This window comes from Archocentrus centrarchus, chromosome 4 (genome assembly GCF_007364275.1).
Source record: "Archocentrus centrarchus isolate MPI-CPG fArcCen1 chromosome 4, fArcCen1, whole genome shotgun sequence".
Taxonomy (NCBI): Eukaryota; Metazoa; Chordata; class Actinopteri; order Cichliformes; family Cichlidae; genus Archocentrus; species Archocentrus centrarchus.
In genome coordinates, this window is record NC_044349.1 from 334,747 (window position 1) to 356,804 (window position 22,058).

Genomic DNA, 22,058 nt, shown 5'->3' on the forward strand with positions numbered 1-22,058 from the left:
GACTGTGTGGATCCAGGTGTGTAAAGACTGTGTGGATCCATGTGTGTGAGACTGTGTGGATCCAGGTGTGTGAGACTGTGTGGATGCAGGTGTGTAAGACTGTGTGGATCCATGTGTGTGAGACTGTGTGGATCCAGGTGTGTGAGACTGTGTGGATCCAGGTGTGTGAGACTGTGTGGATCCATGTGTGTGAGACTGTGTGGATCCATGTGTGTAAGACTGTGTGGATCCAGGTGTGTGAGACTGTGGATCCAGGTGTGTGAGACTGTGTGGATCCAGGTGTGTAAGACTGTGTGGATCCATGTGTGTGAGGACTGTGTGGATCCAGGTGTGTGAGACTGTGTGGATCCAGGTGTGTAAGACTGTGTGGATCCATGTGTGTGAGGACTGTGTGGATCCATGTGTGTGAGGACTGTGTGGATCCATGTGTGTGAGACTGTGTGGATCCATGTGTGTGAGGACTGTGTGGATCCAGGTGTGTGAGATTTAGTGGATGCAGGTGTGTGAAGACTGTGTGGATGCAGGTGTGTGAGACTGTGTGGATCCAGGTGTGTGAGATTGTGTGGATGCAGGTGTGTGAGACTGTGTGGATCCAGGTGTGTGAGATTGTGTGGATCGAGGTGTGTGAGACTGTGTGGATGCAGGTGTGTGAGACTGTGTGGATCCAGGTGTGTGAGATTTAGTGGATGCAGGTGTGTGAAGACTGTGTGGATGCAGGTGTGTGAGACTGTGTGGATCCAGGTGTGTGAGATTGTGTGGATGCAGGTGTGTGAGACTGTGTGGATCCAGGTGTGTGAGATTGTGTGGATCCAGGTGTGTGAGACTGTGTGGATGCAGGTGTGTGAGACTGTGTGGATGCAGGTGTGTGAGACTGTGTGGATCCATGTGTGTGAGATTGTGTGGATGCAGGTGTGTGAGACTGTGTGGATCCAGGTGTGTGAAACTGTGTGGATCCAGGTGTGTGAGACTGTGTGGATCCAGGTGTGTGAGACTGTGTGGATCCAGGTGTGTGAGGCTGTGTGGATCCAGGTGTGTGAGGCTGTGTGGATCCAGGTGTGTGAGGCTGTGTGGAGAGCTGTTATGGCTGCATTATCTGTTGATATGTTAGTCTCATGTGCAAACTGGCATTGATCAAGGTCAGCAGAGCCTTCACGTTGGTGAGAATGAGTCTTTCAAACCTCTTAGAGATGATGTTTGTTAGACTAACTGGACGATAGTCGTTTAACCAGGTGATTGCAGATTCTTTGGAAACTGGGACAATCATGGCTGACTTGAGGCAGGTGGGACCTGCAGCCTGCTCAGGTGAAAGGTTAAAGTGTCAGTATGGGCTGAGCAGCTTGGCTCTGCTGCACTTTAACTCCAACCACACAATATAAACACAATAACAGCGCAGTTTGAGCTGCCATCGGTCATGTGTTCAGCACAGCAGCCAATGAAAAGCTACGGTGTGTGCAGTTAACATTACACAGAAATGCAAACAGCAGAAAAACATGTTTTTGTTTTTTGACAGAAAACTGTAAACAATCATGACATCATCAATAAACATCAGTAACTCATACTTGCTTGTTTTCTGTTTGTGTAAACAGCATCAACCAATCACAGCAGGGCGGGGCTACTCTTTACATCTCCTTACATTTCACTAAATCATCAGACCAGTTAATAGATCAAACCTCAGATCAGTTACATGATTAGAGAGAGGACACACAGGTAGATGATGCCATGATGATGTCACACAGGTAGGAAGAACTAGAGAAAAGCAGAACATGGACTCACCCTGCAGTCGCCTCCGACAGACCACTGATCCATGCAGACACTGCTGGGGCGTGTGTGTGTGTGTGTGTGTGTGTGTGTGTGTGTGTGTGTGTGTGTGTGTGTGTGTGTGTGTGTGTGTGTGTGTGTGTGTGTGTGTGTGTGTCTGGCTTTGTGAGGACATGCTCGCTGGTCCTCACTTCACATCAGACCTTCAGAGGACTGAGTGAAGGTTCAGGTTCAGCTTCCAGCTGGTTTATTCTTGGAGTGATTTTAATATTCTAAGTTTGGAGGTCTTAAATTTTAATATCAGAAGCTTCTAAATAAATTCTGTTCAAATCAAATTCCTCAGGTTTATCTGAACGTTGGACAAACTCTTAGAAATAAAAATCCTGTGATGTTGTTTTTACTGTCAAACATAACAGTGGTGCCTAGAAGACATGTTTAATGTCTGCTCAGCTCCAAATACCAATATTGAAGCTGACCTTTGAAAACTTTTTAATTAACTGGACGTCGCCCTCTGGTGGGTCATAAAGGTAGAATTTCATTCATACTCATTAACTGCTTCCTTTCTGCTTTGATTAATACTAGAGGCGACAGTTTAGGGAAAGTTTCCCGTACATTCAGCCAAGAAAGCTTCAGAAACAAAGTCATGAGAAGAGATGGGATCTGAGATAAGATCTCCTTCAGTCTGTGACAGGATCTGCATTTGATTCACACACATTAGCTACACTTTGAGATGCATCCAGTGTCAGAATGGGTTAAGAAAACCCTGTAGTCAATAATCCAGACAGGAGGAAGGACAGAATTAAATTATTGATGGATATGAGGGTAATATTTCTTGAAAGCTGATATCAAGGATTTTTCCTGCTTCTAAATTCAGATCAAACTGAAGTTCTTGTTCTCGGCCCCACAAATCTTAGAAACATGGTGTCAAACCAGATACTTACTCTGGATGGCATTACTTTGGCCTCCAGTAACACTGTGAGAAATCTTGGAGTCATTTTTGACCAGGATATGTCCTTCAATGCACATATTAAACAAATATATTTATATTGCGCAATATTTCTAAAATTAGAAACATCCTTTCTCAGAGTGATGCTGAAAAGCTCATTCATGCATTTATTACTTCTAGGCTGGACTATTGTAATTCATTATTATCAGGCTGTCCTAAAAGCTCCCTGAAAAGCCTTCAGCTGATCCAAAATGCTGCAGCTAGAGTACTGACAGGGACTAGAAAGAGAGCAGATTTCTCCCATATTGGCTTCTCTTCATTGGCTCCCTGTTAAATCTAGAATAGAATTTCACCTTTTACTCTGTTTATACCCCACTCTGTATTTAATCATTAGTTATTATTAATCTCTGTCTCTCTTCCACAGCATGTCTTTTGTCCTGTCTCTCTCCCCCCTCAGCAGATGACCCCCCCCTCCCTGAGCCTGGTTCTGATGGAGGTTTCTTCCTGTTAAAAGGGAGATTTTCCTTCCCACTGTCACCAAGTGCTGCTCATAGGGGGTCGTTTTGACTGTTGGGTTTTCTCTGTATTATTGTAGGGTCTTTACCCACAATACAAAGCACCTTGAGGCGACTGTTTGTTGTGATTTGGTGCTATATAAATCAAATTGAATTGAAAGAATAAATGTTTTCTGACTTTTTTAGAAACATTTTTTGAGAATGTGAGAAACTATTTTTGTTTGTGCGTTCACATGAGTTTAACACAGTCCTGGCAGTGCAGCATGTCCAGGGTCCTCACTCAGACACAAAGACAAACGTGTGTGTTTCTCTGTTGCTGAGCAGTAGAATTTAACAGGAATGCTGCTGACCAACAGAAACACACACAAACAGACACACACTCTGGTCAGTGAACAGAAACAATGAAGGACCTGAAGCACTCACACAGACTGAACACATGAAGCTTGGACCGGAGTTCTTTTACTTTGTTTTTCATGAGTTTTTATCAGGGTTAAATTTTTTCAGTTCCTTTTCTGATGGTTTTTTTCAGTTTGGCTTTTAGTTTTTATTATTTGAAAATGGGCAGTTTTACTTTAACCATGCACACAGAGTTGTGGGTATTTGTAGGTCTTTATTGTCTATTGTATTTTGTGATCCTTTAGACATATTGATTGATGTGTGTATTTTTTATTTATTGTGTTGTAACCCTCTTTTTCCTGTACAGCACTTTGTTATTTTAAATGTACTTTATGAATAAAATTGGATTGGATATGATTATTTTAGGTTAGTTTGATTGTTTTATTACAAAATATAGTTACATTTGACGTCTGACCTCTTCTTCAAGGCCAAATAAGGTCAAACTTCCATAAAATGTCTTTTATCTTTAAAACGGCTTCAGAATCTGCTCCCTTTGTTTGTACTGGCAGCATTTAGGAAAATATGCTGGTGATATTAAATATCACATTATAGTCTGCAGCCAAATATGTCTCATTTGACCTTTGACTGTTTACATTCTCTCAAGCTGACCCCAAAGTGTGTTATTTCTTTCATATCCTGAGACCTGAGCTCCTGATGGACCTGATGTGGACCTGAGCTCTAAGCTTCTTCTGCAAACAGGAAGTTGGATTTTGTTACATGGTTGTTACTGTTAAAAAAAAAGTCCTCAGATGGAGACAGTGGGTTTATTTTACAGCATAACACAACAACAACATGGCTTAATAAAGAATGAATAAAGAATAAAACACTACTGAACAGAATGAAGTATCAGGTGCACTAAAGCCAAAATCAAGGACGCGGGGTCTTAGGAGGTTAAAGTAAATGTCAGGAAAAAGAGAATGAGCTGCCTGGTTACTCAGAAATATACTGTAGTATCATATTAGCTCAAGTTACTCATGTCCAGCTATTTACAGATCAGTGCCTATTATCCAACACCTGCTGCTACATCATGTTTGTAGAATCAAACATGTGTCCTGCTGCCCATGTGTCCTCTGATTTTTACTGCACTACAAACTTCTTAACGTACGTTTAAAAGAACAAAGAAAACCAAACAAATACATACAAAATACAATATTACTCCCAGAGAGGAAATACTGCCCTGAGAGGGCACTGCCTTGGTGGAGGTTTGTGCTTCTTGTTTCAGATCACTTTTGTTTCTGTTAAAGTTGAGCTTTATTTCACTAATTTAAATGTTATAAAAACTATTTTTAGTTTAGGGTTAGCTCACTAGAATAAGCTGATCTCACAGGAATCAGACATTCAAGACTCTGAGATCTGCAGGTCAAAGAGGTTTACTTCATTTGTCCTCACATGCAGCTCAGTGAGCTTCATGTTGGAAAAGCTCAGAGCGGCATGTGTGAAGAGCTGACCAATAAAACAGAAAAAGAGCAGAAGCACTTCAGTGTCTGCAGCCTGCATGCAGAGTTCATTTTGAATGGATCAAACTTCCAGTTCTGAACCAATCAGTACTCAGTGACTAAGAATAACAGGGTGAACTGTATGTTTTATTAAAATGAGCTGCTTCATTGTCAGGACGTGTTGTCTCCTGCAGGGGGCGACTGAGCCTCAGTCTGCAGGTTTCCAAGACAACAGGAGGAGGTTGCTGAACATGCAGACACCACAGAGGGAAATAAATCTCTCCATTCTCCATTTGACCTCATTTATCTTCCTCTGTGAGAGTATGAAACACCACAGCACTGCGTTCAGGGCGTCATGTAAGCAGGACGCTCAGACTTCTTGTTTTATCTGCAGGAGAAGCCTCACACAGCAGCAGCTGCTGAGCTTTGGGGATCCGCACACTGCTTCAGCATGAAATGCTAAAACGATCAAAAGAACAAACAGAAATGTACGAATATCAGGATGTTATCAGGTGGTGGACAGTGAAATCATACGCTGTGCAGAAATGATGGACACACCTACCGTGATGCCACAGCTTTGTCAGCGAGTTCCCGTTAGTGATGCCTTGAGCTGCTTGTTTCTCCATCACTTTGTCTCATTTTCATCACAAGTGAGGTGTGATTTGTCCATGACTGTGTAGCCCCGCCCTAAATCCTCCCCTGCTTCCTGCTCCTTTCTCACTCTAATGGGACCATAATTTCTAAAATGAGCATCATGTTTTATTCAATAAGACCTGAAACCAGTGATTTAGACTATAAACTCATCAGGAAAGAGTTTACTGAGCTCAGACATCAGCTGAGCAGCATGCTCATTTAATCATAGGCCTTTATCCAATCAGAGCAGAGGACCTGCCCCCTGCTGGACAACAGACAGATGCACACTCTGTGGGTGTAACATGATGAGCAAATAAAGTTTTCTAACAGCTCCTTCTCAGCAGATATGAACATATAAGAAGCTGGTTTAAAGAACTTTTAAAATATTTCACTACAGCACAGTTCAGAGCATTCTGACAAAGATGAAGGTCAGTGAGTGGTTTTCAAACTTTTGTATGTCACAAAGATTAACAATTAAAAAACTTAAATTTTAGTAAAATTATGGCTCTCATCTTTTTTCCTACAAAGATCATTCAGCCCAGTTTTACTCCATATTTTCCAAATTAACCATGCAAGCTTGAGAAGCTTGGATTAAACTGACTCCTTCAACATGTTTCTGATTATTTTTAACATTATTTTTAAAATGATTCCTTCTCTGGGAATCACCACCTTATTGTGGTGGAGGGGTTTGTGTGTCCCAGTGATCCCAGGAGCTATATTGTCTGGGGCTTTGCCCCCAGTATGGTCTTCCATGGCTAATTGGTCGTGAGTGAGGGGCCAGACAAAGAGCAATTCCAACGGCCCTATGGAAGAGACATCAAGGGAACAATTTATCCTGCTGAGATAGGGTTACTGGGGTGATGGAGCATCACCTCACTGGTGGGGAAGGAGACTGAGCTAGTGCGGAAGGTTGAGAGATACCTGCTAAATATAGTCAGGCTCACCTCAATGCATGGCCTGGGCTCTGGGACCAGTCTCCTGGAGAGGGGCTGGACTTTGTTCCAGTCTGGAGTTGCCTTTGGTGAGTGCTAGTAAGCTGGGGTGGGTATTCTTGTATCCCCTCTGCTTGCTGCCTGTACATTGGAGTTTTCACCAGTGGATGACAGGGTTGTTTATCTGCACCTTCAGGCTGGGGAACGGGTCGTGACTGTTGTTTGTGCTTATGCACAAATGACAGTTCAGAGTACCCACCCTTTTTGGAGTCACTGGGTGGGGTGCTCGAGGGTGCTCCATCCGGTGACCCCATTGTCCTACTGTGTGACTTCAACGCTCACATGGGCAATGACAGTGAGACCTGGAGGCAGCTGGTGGGTACCAGCAGGCCAAGCGGAACACAGTTCAGGCGGTGGTCTAAGCAAAAACTTGGGTGTGGAAGGAGTTAGGTGAGGCCATGGAAAAAGACTTTCTGATGGTCTTGAAGTGATTCTGGCAAATCATCAGGTGACACGGTTTATATGATGGGTGGGGTGCTGCTGACTTCAACAAAGGATATAGTAAGGCAATGGAAGGAATACCTTGAGAACCTCTTTAATCCCACTGACACGCCTTCTGTAGTGGAAGCAGAGTCTGGGGATGACTTGCCCATTACTGGGGGGTGAGGTCACTGAGGTGGTTAACCCTATAATGTTTGGGATTATAGGGTGTCCCACTGTTCATGGACTTTCAGCAACAACTACCATAATAACCCTTTGAGTATGAAGTGAAATTTCTCAGCTTTCAGAAACCGTTTGAATTTTTCTGATAGGACAGTGGCGTAATTATGATAATTCAAAGTCTGTTTGCTCAAACGTCTCAGCAGTGATACGCTCGGTGTTAACCAGCTGTTCATGGCAGGTAAGGGTGGGTCACAGGTGTATCGGTGGCGGTCACCCGGTTTTAAATGGCTAAACAACTCCTTGGTGGTAGGGCCCCTGGGATGGATGAGATTCACCCTGAATTCATGAAGGTTTTGGATGTTGTAGGGCTGTCTTGGTTTAGAAGCCTCTGCAACGTCGTGTGGAGCTCTGGGGTGGTGCCAGTGGATTGCCAGACTGCCGTGGTGGTCCCCGTCTTTAAAAGGGGGGATCACACCCCTCAGCCTCCCCGGGAAGGTCTATGCCAGGGTGCTGGAAAGGAGGGTACGTCTGTTAGTCGAACCTTGGATCCAAGAGGAACAATGTGATTTTCGTCCTGGTTGAGAAATGCTGGAACTAGCTTTTTTTCCAGATGATGTGGTCCTGTTGGCTTCATCAGGTGGTGGCCCCCAGCTCACAGTGGAACAGTTTGCAGCTGAGTGTGAAGTGGCTGGTATGAGAATTAGCACCTCTAAGTCTGAGGCCATGGCCCTCAGCCAGAAAAAGGTGGAGTGTCCTCTCCGGCTCAGGGATGAGTTGCTGCCCCAAGTGGAGGAGTATAAGTAGCTCAGGGTCTTGTTCACAAGTAACAGGAGACAGGAGCAGGAGATTGACAGACAGACTGGGGCTGATTCTGCAGTGACGCTGCACCGGTCTGTCGTGGTGAAGAGGGAGCTGAGCGTGAAGTGTTCCGGGCATGTCCCACTGGGAGGAGGCCCCGGGATAGACCCAGGACACACTGGAGAGATCATATCTCTCGGCTGGCCTGGGAACGCCACGGTGTCCCCCTGGATGAGCTGGAGGGGGTGGCTGAGCTACTCTGCTTAGGCTGCTGTCCCCACAAACCATCCCCAGACAAGCAGAAGAAAATGGATGGATGAATTACTGAACATCTCAGACTAACTTCATTAAACAGAGATGTGCACATCAGTCTGCAGGATAAAACTTCTGATTTCAGCCATGAAGACATGGCTGAAAAAAACTCTGGAAACTATCGCCTATCATTTGAGGACAACTCAGCTTTTTATTAAGTGTTTACATTTCAATCACTGCCCTGATATCAGTGCTGAAACACAAACTTTATTCTGGTAAATTTTTGGCTTAAAGCTCTGAGCTTTCAGCTGCATCAGGAGGACATAGAGAGTCAATCAGCGCGTCACCGCTGAACATCTGCACCAATGAAAATATCTTCAGGAGTCCTTGCAGAGCTTTCATGGAAGTATTGACAGAAAACAAGAATTTGAATAAAAAGTGAAGATATCATGGAGGTTTCTGACATATGAGAACATCAACAGCTTTGTGATGTTCTTTCATATTTTCTGTTACTCATATTGATGTTGGCGTGTAACGGATTAACCCTTTGTTATCAGGACAAGCTAACTAACACAGTCACAGTGAGGTCACCAAGAACCTGTGGATGCTGGTCATCCTCATAGAATCTCTGAGAGGTTGCTCAGAGGTTTTCATTTCCTGGAATCTGACTGTTAGGAACTACATGTAGTGCCACCCAGTGGTGTGATGGAGGAAGATGGAGATGAAGAATTCAGGCTGTGACAAATACAAAACCTGGTTCAGCTCATTTTATTTCCTCTTTTAGAAAACTCAGACAGCAGCTTCTAATAAATACAATAATACATTCATAGAGAGGAGGAGCTTGCAAACATCGCAGTGCGCTGAAAGCTGAGGCTAATATTGAGGCTAATGCTAAAGCTAATGCTGAGGTGCACTGAGGCGTCGTACCTGAAGACGTGCAGAGTACAAAAGTAAAAAGGCTTCAAGATAATAGAAAAAGTAAAGAAAGGCTTTAGAAAACTGAATAAAGAAACAGGAAGTGATGTTGTGTCGTTAGAGGCGGGATGTGGGCAGTGGGTGGAGTTTAGTTCCTGGAGTCTTCAGTCCTTTTTATTTTTGTATTAGCATGTTACATTTGAAGGCAGTGCCCCCCACAGATCACATGATGCTGCAGCACTTACATGGCTGCTTTTCCTTTTTCACCTCCGCCACTCCTCCCTTTGCCTCCACCACCTCCCCCGCCGTCTCCCCATTGCTTGCCACCGGCATGGCTCCTGTAGGTTTGGTGGAGGTGGGCTTGGCCTTGGAAGTGTGAGTAGGTGGAGCCGCCTCCTTCTCTCCTGCTGATGTCTTCCCATTGGGGTCGTCGATATGTACCAGCTCCGCCTTCACTGTCCCCTGCAGCCCCAGCACCTTCTTGGTCTCGTCTTCATCCTCCACGTTCTGGTATCCCATGAACACCATAGTGACTGGGTTCTCTGCGCTGGGCTCAGTAACGCTTGGCTCGCTGGCCGGTTTGGCCTCCAGCCCAGTGATCTCCACTGCAGCCCGTGGGAGCGGTGACTTGGACCCTGTTGGCCCTGCCTCCTTCTGAAACTCTGCTGTCGGGAGGGAGGTCACTGTGGTGGCAGTCTGTAACATCATTGAGGCCTCGTCTGCTTTGTGGATGAGCTCTTCGACCTCAGAGGAGCTGAGGAGGTGGACATCTTCACCGTTCAGCTCATGGACCACTGAGAGACACGGAGAGACAGATGAAGGTGAGTGCAGGACACCTGAACAGTCTCCAGCTGATGGACCAATAAAAACAGTCCTCTAAGTGATGTTACAGTGTACTAGAGCACACCTGTGCATCAACTTCCTTCAGCTGGAGCTGCGGTTCATCCTCCTTCAGGCCTAAACTGAACCTGATGAGGTGTTACCACCTGACTGTCAGATGAGTGTTTGTGAAAGTCATGCAGGATGGGTTGAGGCTGCTTTGACTTTAGGAAAAGTAAACTGCACACGAATCCGAATGACTGTGTACCTCCATCAGGAGGCTCAATAAAGACCAGAAAGCTGAATCTGATACTCCTCACAATTTGGTGTAAAATGTCTTCAGGGCCTTTCCACTGCAGGAACTCAGAGCAGGAACAACCCTCAGATCTGCTTCCAGTGTGCTGTACAAACCTATCTGCAAGATCTCCAAAGTTTGGATACTATGTGAATTATTAGAAAATCATATAAATTCAGAAAACATGTCCATTTGACATGTTGTCTCTGCAGCTGGAGACCTACATCAACAACAATGGAAACATCTGGTTTCAACTTCAGCAACATCAGCCTGATCTAACCCAGCTGGACAAAAGAGTGAAAGTATCATTTCCATCAGTAAAGCTTTTGGCGGCAGTCTTTGTTCTTCAGTGAAGAAATTCTGTGAACCCTAAAACCAATGCTGATCAGTTAGATTAGTCTGACTGACACAGGTACAGCCTGAAGCCTGTAACTCCATGTTGCTGATGTTGAGGATGGGTCTGCTGTCTTTGTCTCACTTTTGATAGGTTGTTGGGTTAATTGAGAGTTTACCAGATCAGCCCATTCACCCCCCCCCCCCCCCCCCCCCCCCCCCCCCCAGAGTAGCTGCATCCTAAAAATCAGCGTGAGCTTCCTGCAGTGGAAATCAGGCAATCGAGGGTAAATAATTAAATCAGCAGATCGCTTCTCGTAAAGCCAGCTTTGTTTTTATTTATTTGATTGTTCTTATCTACTTGCTGACATCACCTTTCTGTTCGTCTTCATAAACTTTGACCCCTTGGTGGGAGAGGTCAACAGGAAGTTTGGTGTTACTGGACAGAACCCTGGTTTCCCCCGTCACTCTGTCCCGCTCTACTTTAATCTCCACCGAGTACATCGCTGGAGTGGGAGGGGTTAGAGGGGGTCACATGGGATCACACGGGGTCAGACAGGGTCAACACAACAGACACAGTGAGCTGGTGAAGATCTAAAGATGGAGGCAGCAGACAGAAGGTTAAATCACAGAAGAGAAGAAGACTCAGGACTAGCATCAAGGTGAAAAGATTGGAGGGTGATCTACAAATGCTCAGGCAGTTTATGAGCACAACCAGATTATTCATATTATCTGCCAAGAACAGAGGAATCAGTAGGCCATAAACGAGACGAGGGCACAGCCACAGCTCTGTTAGTGTAAAGTGACAAACGCATGCAGAACAAGGACAGGTTTTAGGACCAGAAGAAATGTGTGAGGCTTTGCTAACATCATCCAGAGTGAGGACTCAAAGCTTTGGCACAGCACACATAACTGCTCCTGGTGCTGCAAATAACTATCCCAACCATGGCAGCTGCAAATAACAATAATACAGATTGCAGTAATATCACTTACAGCTGACTGTGTAATATCTTGGAGGGAAGAAATTTCCGTGTATCCTGCCTGTCACCCTGAAAAGGATAAGTGGAAGAAGATGGATGGATGGAATTTTATGAACTGACTTTTTTAAAGGTGGTGTCCTGTTACAGCAGCATGCTGGATTTCAGTGAGCTCTTTAGAATGACCCATTCTTTCACAAATATAAAGGCAGGCTGCATGGCCAGGTGCTGGATTTATACATCTGCAGCACTGGAATGAATTAAAGCTTAAGAGGTGTGGCCAAGCAGTGTTAATTTTGACAGCAAATTCTGATTTAGTTTTAGTCATAGTCTTTTGACGAAAATGTAATTTAGTTTTAGTCATAATTTAGTCATCTGAATAGTTTTAGTTTTTTTTTGTTTTTTATTTAGATTTTCTCTAAACACAAACGCTAAACTGGGAAAAACACTTTGCCCTACATGACCCGCCCTGTCACAAAATTAAATCAGTTCTGACTGGATTTCATCCCCGCCAAGCATTTCCATCTCGTTTCCATTCGTTGACGAAAGTGTCAATTAATTTCGTTATTGTTTTCATCATTTTAGCTAGTTTTTATTTAGCTATCGTCTCGTTATCGTCATGGAAAAAAAGGTTCATCGACGAAAACTATGGCGAAAATATTTCATCAACGAAATTAACACTGTGGCCAAGTCCCTTTGTCCATACAGAGTGCATGGGACAGGTTTTCCACCAGATGTTGAGGGAGACTGTGTGTGGAGTAGGGCTGCAAGGATTCATCAACATAATCGATGACGTTGACTACAAAAATTTGTCGACGTGGAATTTCATTGTTGAAGCGTCGTACTTTTAAACCCATCAATCTATTTTCTTCCGCTTATTGTTTAATTTTGTAACTGCAATACATTACAGGAAGGGAGCAATATTGCCTGCATTATCTGCCAATAACAACAATACTAACGAAGAAGAAAGTAACAGAACAGCGTAACGACGGTGGAACAGAGAGGATGTGGAGAAAATTAAAGAAAATGGAGAGAGACTGTCAAAGGTGTGGGAGCATTTGACAGAAACTAAAATAAAGCTGAGTGCAGAGCAGAGCTTTCCTTCCACGGCAGCATCGCTGCAGTGCTGAGCCTTTAAATCGCCGGCACCCTGGAGCTGTGACGTCAGCTCTGGATGGATACGTCAGTGCGTCGCTGATACCTGTTAATGTTTGTACAGGAATCTTTCTGTTAGCTTACCTGTCGGAAACAAGCTCTCATGGATGATGTTTGCTAAGCGCCACCATTTTAGTGATTTAGCTAACGAGTGAAGGACAACAGGAGCAGCTACGGTGGCTACTATTTGTTTTTCCTCGCATTAATATCAGCGTTCATTATGAAGAGTAAACCTCTGTATGAACTGAATCATCTGTAAACTTTTCAGCTGTTTTGGACGGAAAAAACTTTTATTTAATTTGAAGCCTTATTTGAACTTTTGGACAGAGGCCATTTTTATTCATTTGCACATTATATTTTCATTTAAAAATGAAAATTTCATTCACTTTAATATGCATTATTTATTTGATATTTATTGTGATGGTCACATGTTAAAATAATTGGATTAGTTTCAAACTCGTATTTTTATGGGTCGTTATTTTAATTGTGAGAAGAGAACAAGGCGATGTAACAGGTGGGCAGGCTTGAACAGGTGAGGTAAGATTGAAATAATCGTTGACTAATTGATGAAAAAAATTGACAGATTATTTGACTACCAAATTAATATTTAGTTGCAGCCCTAGTGTGGAGGTTATTTCAGCATGCAGACCTGAAATCTGTGACCAACCCACTGATAAAATGATGTGGGCTTTATAGATAATTGTAGGTATGTTAAAAAAATTTTCATTCCTTCCAGTTACATCTAAAATCCATGCTGATAGAAAGAGCATGGAAAAAATTACATTTTGATATCAAAACCACTAATAGCACAAATAATAATGAAGTTAAACCCGATTAACTACTCTGTTAGCATGCACTGTTTTACCATATAATCAATGAAAACTGTGATCTCAAAGTGCAGTACACGCAGAAAAGTTAGCATTTTTTTCTCTGACTTTAAATCAATATTTGAATGAAATATTCAGGAAAGAGAGGCAGAAGTACATCAAACAGAAAATGTAAGAGCCGAGAAAACAGCTTTATAATAAACAATAGTTTAATTGTATAAACTAGCTGACTTTTTTGTTGTTGTTGATTACATTGGCCGCCGTGGACTGTCGCTTTAACAATGGACATTTTCCTTACGTTATTAAACTACTTTCTGATCAAGAAAACTTGATGAAACTTTAACTGTTTTAAGTTAAAACATAAAATTACACGTCCATATACTTTAAATTGAAGTCCATATGTGCCATCCGTGTTTTGACACGTTAACTTCGGCGAGGTTATTGAAAAACAACCGTTCAATACAAAAGACTTGACAGAATGAAAAAAATTGAAAAAGAGGCTGTCCAGGGGGACCTGGACAGCACACCTCCATACACACCTCCATTTGATCGGAAACCCAGTTTTTGGCAGACTGCTTCAGCGTATTATCCGAGGCTACAAACAGGTTAGTTCAGACTGTGTTGCTAGGCTATTATGCAGTGATTGTAACATACATAATAATTGGGAAACTTTCTGGGGAAAACCTGGTCTTGTTAGGTGAGCGGTCATCCATCCCACTGTGGATGGAGCAGCTCTCAATTCTAGGAATCTGCCCACATTTTTTAAACCCATCTTATCTGATCTTAATCATGTTCACACTCCTGTCAGAGCTGCCCGTGCCCGTGAAGCCCTTTGGTCCACTCTGGTTGTTTAAATGAACTATTTAAATAAATCTGACATGGACCCAGCTTATTAATCAACCAGACAAAGTTTTCATTCTTTTGAAAGCCTGACTCTTAGTCTTGTCCATCCTAATTGGGAAATTCAAAAACCTGTTTTATTTGTAATTATCTATCGTCCACCTGGTCCTTACTCAGAGTTTCTGTCTGATTTCTCAGACTTTTTATCTGATTTAGTGCTCAGTTCAGATAAAATAATTATAGTGGGTGATTTTAACATCCATGTAGATGCTGAGAATGACAGCCTCAACACTGCATTTAATCTATTGTTAGATTCAATTGGCTTCTCTCAAAATGTAAAGGACCCACCCACCACTTTAATCACACTCTGGATCTTGTCCTAACATATGGCATAGAAACTGAAGACTTAACAGTATTCCCTGAAAGCCCCCTCCTGTCTGATCATTTTTAATGAAGCTTATGCATACGTTCAATAAGGAATATCTGTATTCACACCTCTGTCTACTTTCCTGGTATTTGGCTTCTAGTTTATTCTTCTCATCACTTCTGCTTTCCCATGCTGTCAAACTCAAAGCTGACATCATTGCTCTAGTCCAAACATCTTTCTGCCTGCCTCCTTCAAGCCACTCAGTCTCCAGTCTGCATACTTTACATCTCACTGCTTACCTGTCATTCTTCCTTGCAGGCTAATTTGTGCAACCCACCTCCTCCTCATCTCCACCTTACACAAGTCACTCAGTGCACCATCCAAGCCTCCGTCTGTATCTTCACCACCACCAGCATCTAGACTCCGGGGGGGTCCTGCTCTAATTCCTATCATCACTGTGATTCAGTTCTGCTTCGATTGGCCATCGGAGTCTAACTAGTAGATAGCTTAATTGAATTCTGTATATCAATAAATCATGATCAACTCTTCCTAATGATCTCTTCTTATTGAAATAACATTTACAGTTACTTCAATGGATTACACATGGAGTTCCACAGGGTTCTGTGCTGGAACCAATTCTATTTACATTATACATGCATACATTTTCATTGTTATGCAGATGATACTCAGCTTTACCTATCAATGAAGCCAGATGACACACATCAATTAGTTAAACTGCAGGAATGTCTTAAAGACATTAAGGCCTGGATGACCTCTAATTTCCTGCTTCTAAATTCAGATCAAACTGAAGTTCTTGTTCTCGGCCCCACAAATCTTAGAAACATGGTGTCTAACCAGATACTTACTCTGGATGGCATTACTTTGGCCTCCAGTAACACTGTGAGAAATCTTGGAGTCATTTTTTTAGGGCTGCAACGATTCATCGATTAACTCGATTAAATCGATTCTAAAAATTTATCGACACAAATTTACTGTGTCGATGCTTCGTTTAAACTCTGCAGCGCTCAGCTGTCTCGGTGTAAGCGGCGCTCCTCACTAGCATTAGCAGCATTAGTGCTGACGTTTTTTTGTGGGTTTATTGGGGGCTGGCAAACCAACATAGAACTGCATTACCGCCACCTACTGGACTGGAGTGTGAATCACTCACGTATACACAAGCACACATTCTAAAAAGCTCTCCGTCGCTGCGATGGATTTCATTTAACACAGAGTGGATCATCACTAGAGTTGCCACCTGTCTCGTAAAATACAGAACCCCGTATGTTACGGGACTCCGTGGCGGCTCCATAACATGCGGGGTTCCGTACTTTACGGGACGGGTGGCAACTGTCGCTGACATGTATTTCAACGCCTCCACTGCTCTCTGTGTGTCTGAATTTCAGCTGCTATTTTTGTCTTTACTTCAGCTGTAGCTACCAGAACTGGTTTGCTAGCGAGCGCGGGCCATTAGCACTAGCGATGGTTTGGTACCGGAAGGCCCGCCCCCCAGGACCGAGGGGCTCCTTCAAAATAATTTTTATACTTTAATCCCTTATTAGTGACTAAATATAGACCTGCAGTTGAAACGTATTTTCGAGAATGCTTGTGAATACAAAGCATTACAACATTACTCACACATGTGCCATGGCTCCAGCAGCCACTAGTTTTTCAAAACACTCATAGCAGGCAGCGGTTTTAACTGCGCAAGCGCAAAGAGGCGAAGCTGTGACGGTGAGCTCAAGTAGTGAAAAAGGAAACGTTTTTCCAGCGTCCAAAACAGCAGCTTTTTCTTTTAGTAACAATCATTAAATCTGTGAAATAGCTGGAGGTCCTTCATCAAGCACCTGATCAGCAAGTGTTAAGGTGAAGAAAAGAGAACTTTGTAGCTGCTCCATCCACCACTGTTTGTTCACATGGCGAGAAACTGCATTACGGAAGTTAAAATATGCAGATAAACTGTTAATAAAAAAAAGTATTTCTTATCCGATTACTCGATTAATCGCTGGAATAATCGATAGAATACTCGATTACTAAAATAATCGTTTTATGCAGCCCTACATTTTTGACCAGGATATGTCCTTCAATGCACATATTAAACAAATATGTTTATATTTGCGCAATATTTCTAAAATTAGAAACATCCTTTCTCAGAGTGATGCTGAAAAGCTCATTCATGCATTTATTACTTCTAGGCTGAACTATTGTAATTCATTATTATCAGGCTGTCCTAAAAGCTCCCTGAAAAGCCTTCAGCTGATCCAAAATGCTGCAGCTAGAGTACTGACAGGGACTAGAAAGAGAGAGCAGATTTCTCCCATTTTGGCTTCTCTTCATTGGCTCCCTGTTAAATCTAGAATAGAATTTAAAATCCTTCTCCTCACATACAAGGTCTTGAATAATCAGGCCCCATCTTATCTCAAAGACCTCATAGTACCATATCACCCCAACAGAGCACTTCACTCTCAGACTGCTGGCTTACTTGTGGTTCCTAGGATACTTAAGAGTAGAATGGGAGGCAGAGCCTTCAGCTTTCAGGCCCCTCTTCTGTGAAACCAGCTCCCAGCTTGGATTCAGGAGACAGACACCCTCTCTATTTTTAAGATTAGGCTTAAAACTTTCCTTTATGATAAAACTTATAGTTAGGGCTGGATCAGATGACCCTGAACCATCCCTTAGTTATGCTGCCTAGGCCTTAGGCCTAGGCTGCTGGGGGGTTCCCATGATGCACTGATGCCCGTTTTCCACTGACACGGTGCCGGCAACACTGCAAACTCACTCGATGTTCAGCTGAAAAATGGGTTCTGTTCCAGCACCGTAAACTAGCTGGTCTGGAACCAAGGAACGCGTGACGCAAGCAGCAGAAGGGCGTGACTCTGCCATCTCTATGTAAAGTTTTCCACCGCAATTTCACTGCATGGTGTGTATTACACAACAAAAGCAATGCAATTTTCATGACCGTGAGTTAGATTCAGCCCTGAGGCTGAATTTGCTGCTTTGTATCAGTTAATAACAGATAAAAGGAAGCAAAGTGCGTACTTGTCGTCTCGCTCGTGTATACCTGGTGCCGCGCACAGATGTTGCAGTAGGTTTGTTAGGACCGTAAAATTTGTTTGCAGCACAAGAAATAAAGTTTGCAAAAAGGGGAGCATGTTCTGCCACATTTGTGCCCTTCAGCTTCCATTTCCAGACGAGGACCCGCCCACACTCATACGTAAAGGATCAGTTCACAAATCGCGGTGGAAACGTGGACTCGTTCTTAAGCGATTCGCTGGTTCCTTGGAACCAGCACCAGCACTCTTTTCATTCACCTTATTTTACTCTGTTTATACTTCACTCTGTATTTAATCATTAGTTGTTATTATTAATCTCTGTCTCTCTTCCACATCATGTCTTTTGTCCTGTCTCTCTTCCCCCCCTCAGCAGATGACCCCCCCTCCCTGAGCCTGGTTCTGCTGGAGGTTTCTTCCTGTTAAAGGGAGTTTTTCCTTCCCACTGTCACCAAGTGCTGCTCATAGGGGGTCGTTTGACTGTTGGGTTTTCTCTGTATTATTGTAGGGTCTTTACCCACAATATAAAGCGCCTTGAGACGACTGTTTGTTGTGATTTGGTGCTATATAAATTAATTAAAATAAAAATGTAATTCAATTAAAATTTAACTGAACTGAATACATTTATTGTCAGATTCTGCTTCTTTTGCTGCTGCACTGTGAGTAAATGTGCACATCACTTGTTTCTCTGCAGTGAGACTGGTGATATTTATGAGAGTCAAATGAAATAACCTGTCAACTTTCAAGCTGTGACCAACAAACTGCTAATGTTTCTGCAAACTTTAACACACTTCATGAATATCTGCATTTTGACATTCAATGTGAGGACTTGACCTGCAGGATGGACCCAAAGCTTTATCACAGTTCTCACACACGTCTCTTCCAAATGCCTTCACTCTTCTCATGGCAAATACCACAGCTATGGCTGCCACAGTGATTCAGGCTTATCTTCAGCCTTAACTAATGGCACAGTTTGCAGTAAATTCCCAGAGCTTCATAAATTGAAGCTGTGTGATTAATTTAAACTCTCTTCTACACAGATTTTGCACTCTGAGGGAAACCCTACAATTACACACACAATAAGGCCGACACTACAATAACACAAACTTGTTACAGCAGCCACAACACAGATCCACTGTCATTAAATGTGAGCATAGAGCAGGAAGGCTCACAGAGAGATGGCTATTAGAGACGGATTTTTGCTGTCGGTGTCACCTCTCCCTCCCACCTCTTTACTCAGTGACCTCTGACCTCACACAGGTGAACCACAGTCTGCAGTCTGAATAATAACACATAAAAATCATTAAAAATCATTGACTGTCATTAATAATATTTCACAGATTCTCCAGTCCTCATCATGATCCTCATCATCAAGGACAGCTCACACCCTGGCTTTGACCTGTTTGACCTGCTGCCCTCTGGTAGGCGCTACAGGTGCATCAAAGCCAGAACAAACAGACTCAGGAACAGTTTCTTCGCCAGAGCAATCACCACCCTGAACTCACACACTCACCCACTGTAACTGTGCAATATTATATTATTCATACTGAACAATATCTGACATTCATATATTGTGTAATATCCAGCATTCATTCACTAGTGCAATATTCATTCACCAAGTGCAATATTCATCATCTTCATTATTATATGTATACACATATTTACTTTTCTTACAATGTACAGATGCACCAATGTAGGTATATATTTTTATACATGCTATTTTTTGTATATTTTACACATTGTTTATTTCTGTATATCTCTTGATTATATTGATCATACTAGATTATAATATTTTCATAATATTTTTATTTTAGAGAGTTTGATTTTCTGTTACATGGCACTGAACAGGAGTGGCCCTCCAATCTCATTGTACATCCTGTATAATGACAATAAAGGCATTCTATTCTATTCTATTCTATTCTATGATGAATCATCTCAGCATGTTTTAAACAAACATTTCTGTATGTTTGAGTTTTGTGAAGGTTAAAGATCGCCCGGTACCCAGAGCATCAGCATCAGGGACAGGTCATCATTATCATCATCATTTTAATTAGACTTTAAAAAGAAAAAGTGATGCAATAATCTCTCTTCTTAAAGTAAAAAGTTTATAAATGCACTGCAGGTTTTGTTTTAAAGGCTGAAAATCAGGAATGATTGCTTGCTGTCATCTTAATCCATAAACAAAAAAATAACCTAGAAGAAAATCTGTTCTATCCAAATTCTCATGACTCAGTGATTTCAGGTGAGGTTCATGTCCTACCTGATGAAAGTAGATGTGGTTAACCTGTTTAAAGAGCGACTTCATCAGGCTGGTGCAGAGAAATGTTCAGGTGGGCGCTGTCATGTCTGACTCACCTTTCTTCATCTCCTCCGTCACCTCTCTGGGTTTGTTCAATCGAGGACTTTTGTGAACTTTGACCTCTGCAGGGGCTCGTGGGTAAAAAGGAGGCAAGCACAAAGACAGAGCAGAGAGAGGACTAACTGTGGGGTCATCACAACAACTTACCTCCACACTCACTGTAATCTGATTACTCAGACTGCTGTAATCTATTACCATATTTTGTACACTGTAACCTAACGGTATCCATAATCTGATTACAGTTACAGCGCACAGTACAGAGTCCAGCAGAGTCTCACCTTGGACCACCTGAGCTGACGGTGAAGCTCTCTCCTGCTGGCGGCTTTCACGACCTTTGACCTCTACAGGTGATCAAACAGGTGAGACAAAAGTGAGATAGAAGCTTCAGGGATATGATGACAAAACTGACAGGGAAGAGGTTTACCTGTAGCCGATCCTGACAACACCTGGAGGCACAAACAGAGAGATGTGGAGTTCACCTTCACAATAAAAGTCTGAACAGGAAACAGAAACCTGACAAAACCTCCAAAGTAAAGCAGTCTGAAGTCCTGTTGGTGCCCCCACAGGCTGATCATGTAATCTGACCAAATCTGTGTCCAGGATACCCAGGACATCTTTATGTGGCTTCACTTAGCCTAACATCATCGATCAGGCTGAGAGGTCACATGAAGGTGGTTATCAATTCAACAAATCAGGGCTTATCAGTCAGGTCATCACAGGAAAGGGGCGGAGTCTGCAGCATCTGACCAATCGGACTATAATACTAGAAACTATAATTAGTGTGTCTGTGTGTTTTTGTGGACACTCACCTTGGTGTGTGTTATGGTCTGGCAGACAGATCCAGTCTCCAGGCCAGCAAGTTCCTGCTCCAGCCTGCAGCGCACACACACATACACACACACACACACACACACAATCACACACACACACACACACACACACACACACACACACACACACACACACACACACACACACAATCACACACACACACACACACACACACACACACACACACACACACACAATCACACACACACACACACACACACACACACACACACACACACACAGTAAATCCCACGCTGGATAAAACACTTCCTGAATGTTCTCGCTCGGCTGGGTCAGACCTGCTGATGGTCTCTTCCAGGCTCCGGGTCCTGGCCTCGTCCTGCTCCAGCTGTCTCCGGACTTCGTCCTGTTCTGGTCCAGCAGAGGCTCCTTCCAGCAGCCAGCGCTCCCTTAGAGCTTTCGACTGAACAAGAAAAACACGTCACACTCATGTACCTCCTTCCATGATTACATTTGTTTTTTAACATGTGAGGAAGAACATGTTGAACTTCAGATTTGTTCAGATGGTTACCAAAACAAATCCAAGACTTGGAGTTGTAGAAACATGTGCTCAAAGCTCAACTTATCATCTGTTCACTACGAACCCCCCCCCCACTTTGTTCAGGGACCAAATGTACAAGCACAGCTGGCTGTTTGTGTGGGTTATTCCTTCATTATTTCTTTATAAAAGAGGCAGATCAAAGGTGTGCAGGTGATTCCAGGTGTTTGAAAGGAGCTCCAACTGCAAACACCAAACACCATCAGGTGAGCACACATTAACAGTTTTGTCCACTCAGAGAAATCAAGAACGTAAAAAGAACTGAATGTCCATAGGAGCCAGGAGAGGGATGATCCCAGCATCCTTTCCTTCATCACGATATCCACAAAGTGAGGAAGATGTGTCATTATCCATAGCATAAAGAGAAGAATCACAGCATAATCCAGAGAGTTCAGACCATTCATC

At 43.0% G+C, this 22,058-nt stretch overlaps 1 protein-coding gene across 2 annotated transcripts in view; it reads right to left on the reverse strand.

The window, feature by feature from the left end:
* Nucleotides 1–9,087: 9,087 nt before the first annotated feature.
* The window catches only part of palm1a (paralemmin 1a), a 30,145-nt gene continuing 17,174 nt past the window's right edge, over nucleotides 9,088–22,058 (reverse strand). The window contains exons 4-10 of one of the 2 annotated variants that reach the window (XM_030727536.1): nucleotides 21,394–21,518; nucleotides 21,073–21,136; nucleotides 20,688–20,709; nucleotides 20,542–20,604; nucleotides 20,260–20,334; nucleotides 11,066–11,197; nucleotides 9,088–10,038 (exon numbers count right to left, since the gene is read on the reverse strand). In XM_030727536.1, coding sequence (XP_030583396.1) covers nucleotides 9,467–10,038; nucleotides 11,066–11,197; nucleotides 20,260–20,334; nucleotides 20,542–20,604; nucleotides 20,688–20,709; nucleotides 21,073–21,136; nucleotides 21,394–21,518 — 1,053 coding nt within the window. In that variant the 3' untranslated portion in view covers nucleotides 9,088–9,466. The remainder of the gene's footprint in view (nucleotides 10,039–11,065; nucleotides 11,198–20,259; nucleotides 20,335–20,541; nucleotides 20,605–20,687; nucleotides 20,710–21,072; nucleotides 21,137–21,393; nucleotides 21,519–22,058) is intronic. The other variant, XM_030727537.1, reaches the window with a different exon arrangement.